The sequence below is a fragment of the Mauremys reevesii genome, linkage group 2 (genome assembly GCF_016161935.1).
Source record: "Mauremys reevesii isolate NIE-2019 linkage group 2, ASM1616193v1, whole genome shotgun sequence".
Classification (NCBI taxonomy): Eukaryota; Metazoa; Chordata; order Testudines; family Geoemydidae; genus Mauremys; species Mauremys reevesii.
Window position 1 is genome coordinate 239,635,027 of NC_052624.1, and position 17,163 is coordinate 239,652,189.

The 17,163-nt window shown below is 41.5% G+C and overlaps 1 protein-coding gene across 3 annotated transcripts in view; it reads left to right on the forward strand.

Moving 5' to 3' along the window:
* RALYL (RALY RNA binding protein like) overlaps positions 1-17,163 on the forward strand; it is a 280,552-nt gene that overhangs the window by 150,250 nt on the left and 113,139 nt on the right. For all 3 annotated transcript variants that reach the window (XM_039527487.1, XM_039527488.1, XM_039527486.1), the window contains exon 2: positions 14,597-14,672. In XM_039527487.1, the coding sequence (XP_039383421.1) occupies positions 14,597-14,672 (76 nt within the window). The remainder of the gene's footprint in view (positions 1-14,596; positions 14,673-17,163) is intronic.

Consider the following 17,163-nt stretch of genomic DNA (forward strand, 5'->3'; position numbering starts at 1 on the left):
GCTTACCCTGATGGGCCGGGAGCCAAAGTTTTCCAACCCCTGAAATATAGGGTTGGCTTATGAAAGGGTCATACAGTTTTTGCCTATTCATTTTGGGTGGTCGGCTTATAAACGAACGGGCTACTGAACAAGTATATATGGTATATACAGGGGCGGCTCTAGAAATTACGCCGCCCCAAGCAGGGCGGCGCGCTCACCGCCCTTCCCCAGTCCCGTGACCGGGGCAGAAGTGTCTGCGGCGGGTGCGCTGGTTCCGCGGCTCCGGTGGAGCATCCGCAGGCATGCCTGCGGGAGCTCCGTCCGAGCCGCGGGACCAGCGCACCCGCCGCAGTCATGCCTGCGGGAGCTCAAGCGGAGCCGCGGGAAGAGGGGATCCTCCGCAGTCATGCCTGCGGCAGGTCCGCTCGTCCCAGGCTCCGGTGGACCTCCCGCAGGCATGACTGCGGAAGGTCCGCCGGAGCCAAATGCCGCCCTGCCGGGACAATGCCGCCCCACTCGCCTGCTTGGCGCGCTGGGGTCTGGAGCCGGCCCTGGGTATATACTTTAATATGTATACGCTATTATGGTATCACTGTCCACTGTATGTGCTTACTTTATATATACATATAAAATCTAAAATTGATATACCTACAATATGATGGTAACAAGCAAAGGGAAGTGATACAGGAAAGAGTAAGAAGGGTTACATTACAAGAAGGGAAATAACATTAAGAAGGGAAATAACATTAATCCTGTTGTGGAGTGAATAAATATTACTCATTCTGATTTTTCTTATTTTAATTTTTTTAAGGAAATAACATGGGATCAAAATTGAGGAGTAGCTCACTCTAGGCAATGGTGGATAACTGGAACATAAGAACCAGGCAAAATAAGTGGTTATCAAGGAGGAATTTGACAGCTGAGAGTGAGAATGATTGATCCAAAATAAGAGCAATCTGGTTGAGAATAATGGTCTTGTGGTTAAGGCACTAGAATAAGGATCTGGGTTCACTTCCCTGCCACAGGCTTCCTGCATGATCTGTGCACTGCAGTCTTTGGTTTCCTGTCTACAAATCAGGATGACAATTCCTTTGTCTCTGTTGGCTGTCTAGTTAAGCAGGACACTCCTGGAGGCAGGGATTCTCTTACTAGGTGTTTGTACTGCATCAAGAACAATGGGACCACAACTGAATGTGCCATACGTAAGTGCTTCTGAAATACAAATCATTGATTGAAAATTGGGGAAACAATTTTGTGAAAACAATTGAAGTTGTTTCTGTTGTGCAGGGTTCAAAACAGACCCTTTTAGTTTGTTTGTCTTTTGTTTTATGAAATTATGAAAATCTAGTTTTCAGTAAAATAGTCCAGAAAATGAAAAATTTCAATAATGTTGAAAATTTAGATTACAATTTTGATTGAAATATCAATTTTAAATGTCACAGGAACAGTTTACAAAAAAATGGGAAAGGCCAGAATGTCAACAGGGTATTTTTTGCAACTTGTTTTGTGAAGAACTTTTTGCATGAATAATGTTGACTGTCTCTAATAATAACAAGAAATGCCAGGCCAGATGCATGGGACAGCATGAGACAAGGAAACCCTAAGGCTCCACAGAACCCCCTTGCATCAAGTCTCAGTCCTGGAGTGGGGCATGGAGAGTTAAGCCTCACACAATGGGGAGCTAAAGGACAGGATGTGGGGCAGACTTAGATCAGTGTTGAAAAGAGAGAAAAAGATTTTGGAGGAATAGGAAAAAATGGCTGAACTTCGTAGCCATGTTGTTTAAAATGTGTCACATTGCCAGGTCTGAAGGAGTTAATATGAGAATCTCCTCCTGCATCCCAGCTGCTATGTTGAAAGTCACTCCTTGAGGCTAAGTGCAGTGCTGAGGCACTTAAACATCTACTCAACATTAAGATTTACCAGAGGCTTGTGAAAATAACTATCTTTGGTTACCGAAGAGGAACACCAAATAATTTGGTAGCTGCTGCCCTGTAGCAATTGTTCTTGGTCTGAAAGACAGGCACTCTATCTTCTTTTTGTAAACAGCATCTTTATTGCTGTCAAGAGAAGGCAAAGGAATAAAGGAGTTCATTCAGCTCCTCACTATATAAAAAAGCTGAGGCTTGGCTTGCATCTTCTGTGAGATAGAAGATAATGCCCACAGCTATTACACAAACTCCTTGTTTAAGACAGAGCATGTAACCACTATTGTGGCACATCACTCACTTGTGGACTGGTGCTACCTCACTAAAACCAACTACATGCTTCCTATTAATCATAGCAATGTAAAGTAACAATGCAAAGGATACAATAATAGTATGTGACAATCCTCGCATGAACTTTTTTAGGACTGGCTATCCTGACATCCAAGCAGTTTTGTTGCTCTCCAAAAGGCATAAATAAATAAATAAATGTCATGTGACATTTTACAACCCCTCCCCCCCAATCTCTGTTGCCTTATTTGACTTTATATACATATATATTTAGGGGTAGGCAGGCTAAGCCCTACACAGATGCATGTGGGATGGAAATCCTGCTCTCTGGGTGATGGAGCAGCTCCAGAATCACTACCCCAAAGGCTACTCCAGCCCAGTTGCAGATCCCTATGTGACAAATCCATGTAGTAGTGGATCTTCCATCCCTAGCTTCTATGCCCCGACTTTTACTATCCTTGAGCACTGCTGTGCGGGGAACTTGGCTGGGTTCATACCATGCCAGGGAGGGACAATTCCAACACATCTTCAAATGCAAAGGAGCCCACTAGAGGGGAGGCGATTATCCTTGCTCCATACTGTAGTTTGGCCAGTTGAGGTGTAATCCTTGGTAACTGTAGAAGTTCTTCACCCTGGACCAAATCTTGTGGAAGGATAAGAACCTCAAAGGCAATGAACCAGTGCTCTTCCCTTTTGGGGTGAAAGGAAGGAGGTGTCCACCTCTGCACTCTGCAGTCAACTGTTGCACAGTGGCTGTCTGAGCCCCACTACATGGAGCGTTTCAGGAGAGTCACCTAAGACATGGCCAGGGAATGTGCTTCCACACAGGTAAAGGGTAGCACAGGGGATATGAAAACTATAGAAGCCCCAAGGCTGTAGTATCTGCCACAAAGCAGCTCTGCTCTTGCTCTGCAACCTAAGTAGAGAATTCCATTTCCCTCCTGCATCCCCAGAGAGCCAACTTGGTGCAAGATCTGTTTGCTAAGTTTGTTTATAAGGGTCAGGATTTTCTGTAGAACTGAATAAGGTTTTGCAGGGTGTGGGGTGGAAAGGATTTCAAACAACAGCATGCCTGACACTTCAGTTAATCAATGGAGTTAAGAAGAGATAGTTGAACAAAGCACTTTCTTAAACTATTCCAAAAGGCAGCTCTTTCTGGTTGAAGCATTTACAATAGCTGTCATCTTAGTTAGTATAAAGAAAATGTCCAGCTACTTGCATGCTCAGAGAAAATGCAAATGCAGCGAATACATGTGAGCAAATTATTTTTAGCACTATAGGTGAATAGCATGTCACACACCTTTGTTTTATATTTTACAAATAATGTTTATTTGAGTTTGTAATTAATTTTCTGGGAAGTTTCTTCCTTCACAGCTTCAAAAATTTGGCACAGAATAGAGCAAAACCTAGACCCACTTATGGCAGTTGGCATTTCCCACATTTTAAAATAACATAATTGCTTTCTTATTCAAGCCACAAAAATGGTTTACTCTTATTGCTGAGGGAGACAAGCAGTTGATGTACTGTCTAAATTTTGTAAGGTAGATAACTACTAAGTGTAACATGACTTGGTTACAATTCCCTTTGATATAGTATATGCATTGTTTGAAGTTCCCCATGTGTGGAGCATTCTGGTTTTTGTGACAGATCATTGATTTCAGGCACTGTAATTAAATATTGTTTTGAAGTGGACATGCTGTGCAGATATCATCGTGGAGTTCCATGTATGCTGTCTCTCAATGATTTACATATCAAATTTACTTAGTTTATATGTAATTTGCTAGCCCTGCAACCTCAGGGATCTGGACAATATTATTAGCAACAAAGATTCTATATTCAAAATTAGTTATCAATTCTGCTGATGGTGCATAAGACAGAAAACAATCTAGGTCCTTGTCTCATAGCTTTATTGGCTCCGCTATTCTAACAATAGAAAATAGTAAACAACTATTTAATTCAGAAAAGTAATCAAATATGACTTTGAATTCACAGAGATTTTGTTGAGTAATAATGTTCCTTTTTGCATAGTCATTTTTCTAAATATAGTAGTACCTTAGTAATATTGTGGTGATAATGCTAAATACTACTGCTACTACTAGATACTACATGATGAGTCATAACGATTCAGGAGCCTATAGGCTTGATCATTCCCTCTGAGTAGGAAACATGCATCACTATGTCTCTTGTCAAATTACAAATGTATCAGTTAATTTTACAGTGGAAGCAGTGGTGTTTATCTGTAGAGCCCTGCATTGATACAAAATTTGTGTCCACATCCGACCCACAATCTGCAAACATGGTCCACGGATATCTGCAGGTTTCAAGAGCTCTGTTTATTTGCATTCTGGAGGGAAGAATCATGGACAGTAGGTACATCTTCACACGGTTGCCAACAACTTTATTTGACACAAAGTTTATGACCTAATAAATGTAAATATTTACTATGAAACTAATGATGGATGAACCATGTTATCTCATAAGATTTCCAGTTGGTCTAGAAACACTATGAAATCATCTTGCCTGAGAAATGTTAACAAATTCACTGCTAATCTTAGACAGAAGTGGAAAATAATTGGATGTGAAAAGGCAATGCTAGCTTTCTCTGACCTTTTGCCACATTCCATTCTCAACTCATAGTGAGGTACTCAGGGTGCTGAACAGCTTTCAATTAGAATATATTTAAAGACACCATAAAACAACTTGAACTTTGTAAGCGTATTGGGTAGAAGGGGTGTCTTCCTGTATGTGTAGACAGTACCTGACCTATTGTGGATCCTAACAGTATACAAATGATTGACAGTTGGCTTGAAATTTTCTTGCTAGCTTTATGCTTTGGAAAAAGTGGGCATTTACAAGAACAGGGAATTTTAATTTTATGCCCATTGGACTTTGATTTTTGAATGGTCTGTAGTGGAAGCATCAGTTTTCAGAGAATAAGATGATTTTATTTTTCTTCATAAGCATACCCCTATACAGTGTTCGAATTCAAACACCGTTGAAGGGGCATGGAACTTCTGAGATAAAATTCAATAAAAAAAAAATTCTCTCCCCTGCCCTTTAACCTGCTTAGTTATTCATGTGCTGCTGAGCAGTGATGGAAACTATAGAATGCTAGAAATGTAGGCCTGCAAGGGACCTCGAGGCCATGAAGTCCAGTTCCTTGTGCTGATGAAGGGCAAGGTAAAACTAGACCACCCCTGACAGGTGTTTGTCTAACTTGTTCTTAAAAACCTTCCACAAAACCTTCTGTGATGAGGATTCCACAGCATCCCTTGGTAACCTATTGCAGAGTTTAATTACTCTTGCAGTTAGAAAGACTTTCCTAATATCTAACCTAACTCTCCCTTGCTGCAAATTAAGACCATTACTTTCCTATCTTTAGTGGACGTGGCAAACAATCACAGTTCTCTTTATAGCCCGTCTTAACATATTTGAAGACTATTATTGGGGCCCTTTCAGTCTTCATTCCCAGTTTTTTTAAACCTTTCCTCATAAGGTCTTGTTTGCTAAACCCCTTATCATTTTTGTTGCCCTTCTCAGGATTCTTTCCAATTTGTCCACATACTTCCTAAAGTGTGCTGCCCAGAACTGTACATAGCATTTCAGCTGAGGCTTCATCTATGCCAAGAAGAGTGGGATAATAAATACAACAATCCTATTAATACAATAAATAATTATATTAGCCTTTTTCGCAACTGCATCACATTGTTGACTCATTTGATTTGTGATCCATTATAACCACCACGTCCTTTTCAGCAGTACTACCACCTAGTCAGTTATTCCCCATTTTGTAGTTGTACATTTGATTTTTTTCTTTCTAAGTGTAGCACTTTGCAGCTATCTTTACTGAATTCAGCTTGTTGATTTCAGATCAATTCTCCAACTTGTCAAGACCATTTTCAATTCTAATCCTATCTTCCAATGTGTTTTCAACTCCTCCCACCTTAGTGTCATCTGCAAATTTTATAAACATACTCTCCACTCCATTATCCAAGTCATTAATGAGATGATTGACTAGTACCAGGACTGACCCCTGCAGGACCTCAGTAGATATACCCTCCCAGTTTGATACCAAGCCATTGATAACTACTATTTGATTGCAGATTTTCAAGCAGTTGTGCACCCACCTTATAGTAATTTTATTTAGACTACATTTCCCTTATTTGCTTATGAAAATATCATGTGGGACTGTCAAAAGCCTGACTAAAATCAAGATATAACACATTTACTGGTTCCTCCTAACCACTAGATCAGTTATCTTGTCAGAGAAGGAAATTAGGTTTGGCCTAATATGTTCATGACAAAGCCATGCTGGCTGTTTGTTGTAACCCTATTATCTTCTAGATGCTTACAAACTGATTGTTTAATAATTTGCTTCAGTATTATTTCAGGTGTCACAGTTAGGTTGACCAGTCCCTGGGTCCTCTCTGTTCCCCTATTTAAAGATAAGTACTGTGTTTGCCCTTCTCCAGTACTCTGGGACCTCCCATCCTCCAAGGGTTCTCAAAGATAATTGCTAATGGTTCTGAGGCTGCTTCAGCTAGTTCCTTAAGTACCCTAGGCTGAATTTCACTAGGCCCTGATGACTTATCTAATTATACTTAAACCTGTCCTTTCCATATTTTGGCTTGTTTCCTTCCCTCTTGTTGAAATATTGTGGTAAGTACCTGATCACCATTAACTTTCTTAGTGAAGATTGAAGCAGAACAGGCATTAAACATCTCAACTTTCTTGTCATCCATTACTAGCTCTTCTTCCCCCCTAAGCAGAGAACCTACACTTTCCTTTCTCTTGTTTCTAACATATTTTAAGAATGTCTTCTTAATGCCTTTTATGTCTCTGGCTAGGTGTAACTCATTTTGTGCCTTAGCCTCTCATTTTGTCCCTACATGTTTGTGCTATTCTTTTGTTCTCATTCCTAGCAATTTGTCCATGTTTCCACTTTCTGTAGGATTCCCTTTTGATTTTCAAATCATTAAAGAGTTCCTGGTGGAGCTATAATGGCTTCTTACTTGTCTTCCTAGCTTAGCTTCACATCAGGATAGTGTGCAGTTGTGCCTTTAATATTGTATTCTTGAGAAACTGCCAGCTCTCCAGCTCTCCTTTTTCTCTTAGTTTTCCTTCCCATGGGACCTTACCTACTATTCTGAGTCTGTTAAAGCCTGCTTTTTTGAAGTTCATTGTACTTCTGCTGCTCACACTCTTTCCTTTCTTTAGAATCATGAAATCTGTCACTTTCATTTTAACCTGAATTGCTTTCCACCTTCAGATTCACTACCAGTTCCTCCCTGTTGGTCAGAATTGAGTCTAAAATGGCTGTCCCCCTCAATATTTCCTCCACTTTCTGAAACAAAAAGTTCCCCGGATATGTTTCAAGAACTTATTGGAAAATTTGTGTTTTGTTGTATTACTTTTCCAACAGATGTCTGGGTAATTAAAATTCCCTATTACTACCAGGTCTTGTGTTTTGGATGTTTCTGTGTTCTACAAATGCCTCATCCACCTCCTTTTTCTGATCTGGTGGTCTATAACAGAGCCCTAGCATGATATCATCCTTATCTTTTACCTCTTTTATCTTGACCCAGAGACTTTCAACTGGTCTGCCTTTCACCTCCTTCTGGATTTCAGAACAAGTGTATCTGTTCTTGATGTATAATGCAATGCCTCTTCTTTTATCCCACTTGTCCTGAACAAGTGATATCCCTCTATACCAATATTTCAGTCATGAAAGTTATCCCACTAAGTCTTTGTGACTCCAGTTAAGTCATAATTTAATGTGTGTACTAATACTTCCAGTTCTTCCTGTTTATTCCCTGGGCTCTTTGCCTTTGTGTATAGATATCTAAGATGTTGAGCAATTCCCCTCCATGGATTTCCCTCTTATTAGTCCTATGATCCTATTGTAATTTCATGGTTAATCTCCCCTTCCCCCCCACCCCACCCAACATCTAGCCCTTTGTTAAAGTCACCTTTTTTAGGCGTACCTGTGGGTTTTTGTCACATCAAAATATAAGAACGTCCATACTGGGTCAGACCAAAGATCCATGTAGCCCAGTATCCTGTCTTCTGACAGTGGCCAATGCCAGGTGCTTCAGGGGGAATGAACAGAACAGGTAATCATCAAGTAATCCATCCTCTGTCACCCATTCCCAGGTTCTGTCACCTGTCCTCTTTGATCCTAGTTTAAATCCCTCCTCATTAGGTTGGTGAGTCAGTGTTCAAAGATGCTCTTCCCCTGATTGGTCAGGTGGACCCCATCTCTTCCCAGCAGACTCTCTACCCAGAACAGCATCCCATGGTTGAGGAAGCCAAACCCGTCCCATTGACACTATCTGTGCATCCATGCATTCATCTCCAGGATGCATGTCACCCTGCCTGGGCCATTGTCCTCAACAGAGAGCATGGACAAGAACACAACCTGTGCCCCTTACTCCTCCTTCCCTGCTCCCAGAGCCCTATAGTCGCTGCTGATCTGCTGAGAGTCATACTTCGGTATCATTAGTGCCCACACGCATGTGCAGCATGGGGTAGTGGTCAGAGGGATGGATGCTTCTCAGCAATCTTTCTGTAATGTCTCAACTGCAGGCTTCAGGTAGACAGCACACTTCCCAGGCATCCTTTCAGGTCAGCAGATTTTTCAGTTGCGGTCTTGTAGCCACCAGTCAGCCAATCATATGTGTGTTGATGACATACTTGTATTTCATCGAATTCAAGATGTTTCATAGATTTTACTGTCCCTTGCATGTGGCCTGCCCTTACAAATTTCAATAAAAATGTTTTTTTAAACTGACATTAGCTGAGAATACTAGTATAGATTTGCATATGTGTATGTGTATATATATTATTTGTTTAGATAGTCAACTCTTTGGGGCAGAGAGCATTGTTTTGTTCTGTGTTTGTACAACACCTAACACAATAGAGTGCTGGTCCATGACTGAAGCTTTTAGGCACTATCTTAATAAAAATAGGAATACGTGACAAGAATTAGTGAATTTCAAATGTCAGTTTTCTTTTGAGACACAAGGTGAGTGAGATGATATCTTTGGTTGGATCGTCTTCTGTTTGGTGAGAGAGGCAATCTTGCAAGCTTACACAGAGCTCTTCTTCAGGTCAGGGAAGTATACTCAGTGTCAGCTAAATACGGGGTGCAACAGGTTGTTTAGCATAAGGAGTTAACACACATTTCATGGGACATTCAAGGTGGATAGTTAAACTGATTGATTGAAAAGAAAACCGATAACAGAAATAATAAATGGAAAAGCCCCGTGGATGTGCATATTCTTCAAAATATTCCCTGTATTAAGGAGCAATTCTCACTATTGCTATTGATACAATAATGCAATTCAGTTTTTCCAGGTACTGCCTTTAGGGATTTATTTGTACCTGATGGTATCTTAACTGAGTCTGAGCAGCTTTCCTGCTGTGTTTTCTGATAATGTTCTTTTTCTGACAGTATTTGACTAAAACAAAAACATTCATCTGCATTGGATGAATTTGTACAACTTTACGAATGTAGGTCTACAATTAAATCACAAAGATAACACTTCTCTGTACCCAAAGGACATGGAAAAAAGATCTGAGAATACTTTTGTGTTCAAAGTGACCTTGGTCAAAGTTCTGGAAAAATAAATACATAAACCAATGAAGAAGAGTGGATGATAGACATGAGAAATCTATGGAGATTAATGCTACAACCTTAGATGTTTTTCAAAAGCAGATTATAAAGATTGCATTTTTTCCACAAAATTTGACTGAGTTTTAGGAAGAGATGGTGAAAGTGAGCAAAGTCCATGACCTAAAGCTGTTATATTAAAATAGCATGGAAGGGTTTAATTATGGTAAAGGTCACAGGATGAAATTTCCATTCCAATTCTAATACTTAGTTTTCCAGGAGGTAAATGGAAGTCCAGCCCAGGTAGCAATGGTTCTCAATCACTCCCTGCAAATGTCTGAAGCTGATACTGACAAGCCAGTATCAGTATAAATGATATACCCTTTTTAAAATATGCATATTTGAACACAAATTTGCATGAAAATTAAATGAAGTAAAGCAATTAGCAGGGAATATGAAAACTGGCTCCAATATTCACCCAACTTTCATACACCAGTAAGAAAAAAAATGTTTGTCACTTAACAGAAAATGATTTAGTGCGGCGGTTCTCAGATGGGGCAAGCATCCCAAGGGAGGCATGGGAATGCATCAAGGGAGGCGGGAGCTATGTGCTATTTTTTTTTTTAAGCGTTCTCACTGTCAGCCCCGCCGGCTGGGGCTCATGCACAAGGGCCATGCGTACCTAGGAGGTGGGGATAAAGAGGGCAGCCGGAGCCCAGCCACCTAAGCTTGGGTTCTCCTTCGCCCCTCCCAGTGCTTCACTAGGAAGCACCAGTGACTCAGGCTCATCTCCCTCCCACCCAATTCCTCATCTTGAAGTGGCAGGTCTCCTGCTGTCAACCCCAGGGTGGCAGCAACAGCACAGAAGTAAGAGTGGTAATGGGGCACTAAGTCCGCTATGAAAAGTGATGACAAATATCACTTTTCACATTGCTTCCCTTCTGTGCTGCTGCTGGCGCGGTGCATTCTTCAGAGCTGAGTGGCAGTATATGTACCTGTGGGGGGGAGGGTGCATGTAAATGACTGACACAAAGAAGAGGGGCCCGATCGAATAAGTATGAGAACCATTGATTTAGTGCAATGCCAATTCCAACACAGCAACATTGTTTGAAACTAGATCAGGTTGAAATTTTTCATGTGGAAATTTTTTCCAACTGAACTGATTCTTTTTTCCTTTCTGAGAAGCTGTCAGTTCCAGACAAAAAAATGTCAGTTTTTCTATTGCAGATTTTGAAATGAAATGTTTCATTTTAAATCAATATTTTAAAATTAAAGTATTTAAAGTGAAAATTAATTTAAAATATTCATTTAGATAAGAAATGATTGAAATGGTATGAAACATACAGTGGGAAATCCAATATTTTTCAACTAAAAATTTTCAAATAAAGGTTTTTCATTCACAATTTCTCTTGTGGGGGGAAATTAGTTTTCTGGGCAGCTTACTCTGAAACTAAACAAATGTATGTGGGGGAAGCGGTTAAAAGTTTTATTTTAACGTTTGAATTTACCAAGGAAAGTTTGATGCCTGACACTTTCTGGGCTATGTGAAGGAGACCACGTCTGCTCACTCTACAGGTGGTCTTCCCACACTACTGCTTTCCACTCCGCTGTCCTCTAATCTGAAGCAAAGTCCTTACCAGGACAATGTGAGTCCTTGAAAGCTTTGTCACGTCAGTGTAAAACTGCCATAACTCCACTGACTTCGTTGGCATTATTCCTGATTTGTATTGGCATTAATACAGGAGAATTAGTCCCAGTGTCTATAAAGGTGTCACAAAATTTCTTTGCTGAAGTGAAAGGGTTACTTCTCCACATGGCTTCCACTGTATAGACCAGGGGTCCGCAACCTTTCAGAAGTGGTGTGCCGAGTCTTCATTTATTCACTCTAATTTAAGGTTTTGCGTGCTGGTTATACATTTTAATGTTTTTAGAAGGTCTCTCTCGATAAGTCTATAAATTATTGTTATATGTAAAGTAAACAAGTTTTTTAAAATGTTTAAGAAGCTTCATTTAAAATTAAATTAAAATGAAGATCTTATCAGTTTAGTGCAGTGATTCTTAACCTGGGGTGCATGCACCCCCTGGGGCAGGGCCGGTGGAAGGATATTTTGCGCCCTAGGCGAAACTTCCCCCTTGTGCCGCCCGCTCCTTGCACGTCGGTTCATTGAGGGGCAAATCCCAATGAGCCTTTATAGACCCCAGGGGCCAGCCTGCCATGGGGCTGCTCCCCAGACCAGGTTCCCCCCTCCCCGCCCCCTGAACTCCCCTGGAGGGTGCACAGCCCCCCTGCGAGCCCTCACAACCCCACCCAGGTGGCCCCCACCCCGAGTCCACTCACTGGCTTTGCCGGGCTTGGGCCGCTGCAGCAGCTCGGCAGGGAGGAGCCACCTTCCGGAGACACCAGAGAGCCAGAGTGTCCCGCTTGCGGCAGCAGCGAGCCCCAGCCATGGAGGAGCTGGCACAGTACAGGGGGGCAGCAGCCCTGCAAAGGCGACAGCACTGCTAGCAGGGAGCAGCTGTGCCCCCCGCCTCTCCTGCCCAGGCTGCGGCCCGGCACCCCCCCGGGGGCTCCTGCAGGCTGCCATGGATGCATGCGGGTGCCAGCCCCCATGCGCCCCCCGGCTCCTCCCTCCCCTAGGGTTACCATATTTCAACAATCAAAAAAGAGGGGAGAGCCCTGCCCTAACCCCACCCCCATCCACTCCCTCCCACTTCCCACCCCGATTGCCCCGGTCAGAACCCCCAACCACCCCCTGCTCCTTGTCCCCTGACTGCCCCCTCCTGAGACCCCCCCACCCTAACTGCCCCCCTAGGACCCTACCGCCTACCTGTCCCCTGACTGCCCCAACCCTTATCCACACCCCCACCCCCAGACAGACCCCTGGGGACTCCCACGCCCCATCCAACCACTTCCCACCCCCTGACAGGACCTTCAGAACTCCTGACCCATCCAACCCTCCCCCTGCTCCCTGACTGCCCCCCGGGACTCCCCTTACCAGGCCTATGCCGGTCAGACGCTGGCTCCACGTGGAGACAAAACTCCACGTGGAGTGCTGAGGCAGCAGGAGGGGGGGAGCTGAGAGAGAGGCAGCGGCGGTGGCGGCTCACACTTCCAGGAGCCATAGAACCCGAGCGCGGTGAGGGCAGAGCCGGGGGGCATGCCTGCCAGGGCTGCGGCCTGGTGACCCCCCCCGGGGGGCTCCTGCAGCGGATGCATGTGGGCGGTGGTCCCCATGTGCCCCCCGGCTCCCCCCTCGCCGCGCTTGGGCTCTGCAGCTCCTGGGACTGTGAGCCACCGCCCCTCCTGCAGCAGGCTCAGGGCCCCATGCCTCGGCGGCTCACACTGGGACCCCGGCTGGCAGACATGTGCCAGGCAATATCAGCTCGCGTGCCAAAGGTGGCACATGTGCCATAGGTTGCCAACCCCTGGTATAGACACTATTATGTCCAATTTCCTGCAAAAATACCTTATTTATATAAGATAGCCCAAACTGCTTTCTGTTTAAAACAGAGTTAAAGGCTCTGTGCATGAAATTACAGTAGCCCTCTATTTCCACAGCTATTTTGTAAGTATGCGTATTACCACTTTAGTCAAGGCATTCCCAACAGAATAGGCTGTGATTTTTTCTTCACTGGTAACTTTCACTAGAACTAAAAATGGATTTATGAACATTTTCTATTGTGCCCTCATCAGATTAGCTCTGTCCTTTTGTACGACTCCAAGGAAGGGCAAAGAGAGTACAGTAAATAGATCCAGGGTGAGTAATGACTGCTCACACATCAGATGTTAGAATATTTTCAGGATCACTATACACTCTTGGAGTAAGGGAATGGAGACACTATGAAGGATACAAGGCTTCTAGCATTTCACTGAAATGCACAGAGGAGGTCTGAGAAAGTAACTGTTTAGGACAAAATTATATATGGAAATTACAATGTATTTCCTCCTTTGTCAATTACACATATTTAAAACAATAAAGTACATTTTATGAAGATAATTTGCCCTCTGAACTTTCTCTACTTCCTCTAAAGGGTTGTGTTTGGGGAAAGTCATTTTACATTGCAGTTCAATTTATTTTTTGAGGAAGACAGAGATAATGGCAATCTATGGACCAGATTGTGGTGGCATAGGGACTAGTCAGAATCACACACCTTGTGTTCCCTGAGTATAAGGTCCACTTCAAGCTAGCACCACAAATGTATTTGTTTAACTCTAAAAGGGACACCAGGAGGTGGGGGATATGGACCTATTATCTGTCTGGATATTACCACATTTAAACGCTGAGAGCTGTGGTGGTTGGTATATAGTGGGGCTGCTGATGCTGCACTCCTTCAAACATTGGTTTAATTTCAAGGAGGAATTCTGTCTGAGTCACCATGGGCTTTCACAACAGCATGTGACAGCTACTTTTCTGAACAATGGTGAAGTGACTTAAAAGCACTATCTCTTTTTCTAATCTCTGTTCAGATCATTTCTAGACCAGAGATACATTATTAGCCCAAACTTAACAATATCTCCATAAACCACACCACTAAATTATAAAAATATATGAATTCTATATATTAACCTTGATGGTGTGATGCTTTAATCATTATGCAAGGTAGCAAGATATTTTTTTAAAGGACACTTTTATAGCATCAGCTTAAAAGTAGTTAAAACTTGATCAGAATGTTAGGTTTACTTTCCTGTTCTATCTTTTATTATTTATTTTTACAGTATCTTATGTGCGTACAGACTCACTCTTAGCTGCTAAGATTTGGCTTATGTGTGTCAAATGTTTGCTTTCAGATATCAACATGGCAGGAGAACCAAAACCATACAGACCAAAACCTGGAAACAAGCGGCCACTTTCAGCTCTTTACAGGTAGGTTGTTTATTAAAATAGCTGGGAACTAGTTGCAATTTTATTAGGAAAATTATACCACCCTGAGGGCCTTGTTCCTATTTTAAGAATATTTCCAACTAGATGGCAGAAGATAGCCCATATGAGTTAAATGAAGTCGGTATTTTTCCCTATGTAACTAAAGTGTGTGCTGTTACATTACATCAAGGGGATGTTGAGTGGCAGAAATGTAAAGTCTTGTGGGAACCGAAAGTTTTCGAACATGAGAAAAGGGTGAGAACTGTACTGTTAGATTTTATACTTCTTAAGAGATTCACTCCAGAACAATTACCTTTGACTTCATTAGCTAAAGCTGCCCATTTAGTGTCTTTATTAAGCACTTAATTGACACAAACACAAGAAGCAGGTGGAAAAAGCAGAATTCCTGCCTCACATGCACCGGCAAAAAAAAAAAGTACAAATAATAGCCGGGATTTGATAGGACAACAAAAACCAAATGGTTTTTCTAATAAATAATCCCAGGAGGTGTTCAAATGCCTTCTCAGATCATCAGTAATGATTTGCACAGATACAGAAAAGAAAGAAAAAAAACAAAATCAGCATTTTGGGTGAAATCCTGGCCCGACTGATGTCACTGGGAAAACCATAATTGACTTCACTGGGGCCAGGATGTCACCCATTGCCTCTTCTAGAACTCACAGCCCATATCCTTTGTATGCGAAGTAGAACAGGAAAAACATCTGCAGAGAAAATAAAATTATCTTCAAATTCATGAGTTCATTACATACCCAGAGAGCATTAAAATATTAACAAGCTATTTAACAAGTCATTTGTCAGTGTCAAATCTGCCCTGACCCCCTGGGTATGTACTTGAATGGCTAGTGTGATTCACCAGCCCTGGTACTCCCAACTACACTGCTATTTTTAACATACCAGATGGAGCAGAGCTAGCATGTGTCTGTCTACCCGAGCTGGGAAGCACACTCCCAGTTGCTGTATACATGTGCACTTAGTGTGTGCCAGTGTAAGTGACATGAAACTCAGATCCTCAGTCTAGAATTTGACCTTTCCCCCTAGACTGCTTTACTTTTAATACATTTAAACCAGATCCTTAAATTTGATTTATTTGGTAAGAGGTTTTTGTTTTGTTTTGAGAGGGCAGGGGTATTTTGTTGGTTGGGGTATTGTGAGGTAGTATGAGCAGTAATGGAAATGGCGGTGCTTGACAGAAAATCATTTTAAACGTATTTTAAAACACATTATTTAACAAAATTGTGTGTGTGCCTGTGCGTGAGAAAGATAAAATTATATATTGATAGTTTAATAAACATGCTGGCCAACATGTTCAAAAGAGACTATTGATTTTGGATGCTTCCATTTCGGAATGCTCAATTTGAAGGCACCTTGAAGGGGTGTGACTTTCAGACAATGCAAAGCATTTTCCTCCAAAACCAGGCTGCTTTAATGTGTTTCAAGTTGGACACCCACCAACTGAGGCAACCAAAGTCAGTAGTTATTTTTAAAAGCTTGGCTGCTGCTTTTATTTCAAATCTTTATGCTCCATTGTATGAATATGCTCTGAATTATTGTGATTACTAAAGTTAGGGCCTTGTGAACATAAAAAGTATCACTCAGTTTAAGTGCTAAACACTATAAATTCTTCTTTAGATCAAGTGGTGGAGGATTCTATGTTTAGAGCAGAAGGTCCTGAGTTTTTAATCACTATTGACAACTGAGTTCTGAAAGTAGGGTTTGGTGGTATGCTCCTGTGTAGCCATGGAATTGTTACATCTCTGTGTTACTGTTTCAAAAAGAGGCTAACCTGAAGAACCTGTGTATCTAAATACAACGAGACATTCTGGCTTCTAGCATTTTATTTTGAAGGATATGATCTTTACTTTGGAATGTATGGCTGTTGTGTTTAAAAGGTTAAAATGAACTTTTCACTGACATGACAACTGGCATTTTGAATGCATCATGAAACATTTGTAATGGTGGTCATCATTTTATCAAACTATTATGATGATATATTGTGTCTATGGACAATGGTATCTCATTGGCTTTATTTTTTCCACTCAAGGATTCATATGCAAAGTTTGAGAAACCAGAGCCCTACATCTTAGTACATAAAAAGCAAACTGTATGTAGATGTTTCTGTCATTGTACTGTACATATTTTTATTTTTTTGCTAACAAGCTGTTATTCACTTTCAGAAACATTTTCCACTTAATTAACTTTAGGTAATAGAGACAGGAGATAATAACCAGCAACCATAATAGTAGGGCTGTCAAGTGATTAAAAAAATAAATCGTGATTAATCGCACTGTTAAACAATAATAGAACACCATTTATTTAAATATTTTTGGGTTTTCTACATTTTCAAATATATTGATTTCAATTACAACACAGAATACAGTGTACAGTGCTCACTTTATTTTTATTACAAGTATTTGCACTGTAAAAAAAACAAAAGAAATAGTATTTTTCAATTCACCTAATATAAGTACTTTAG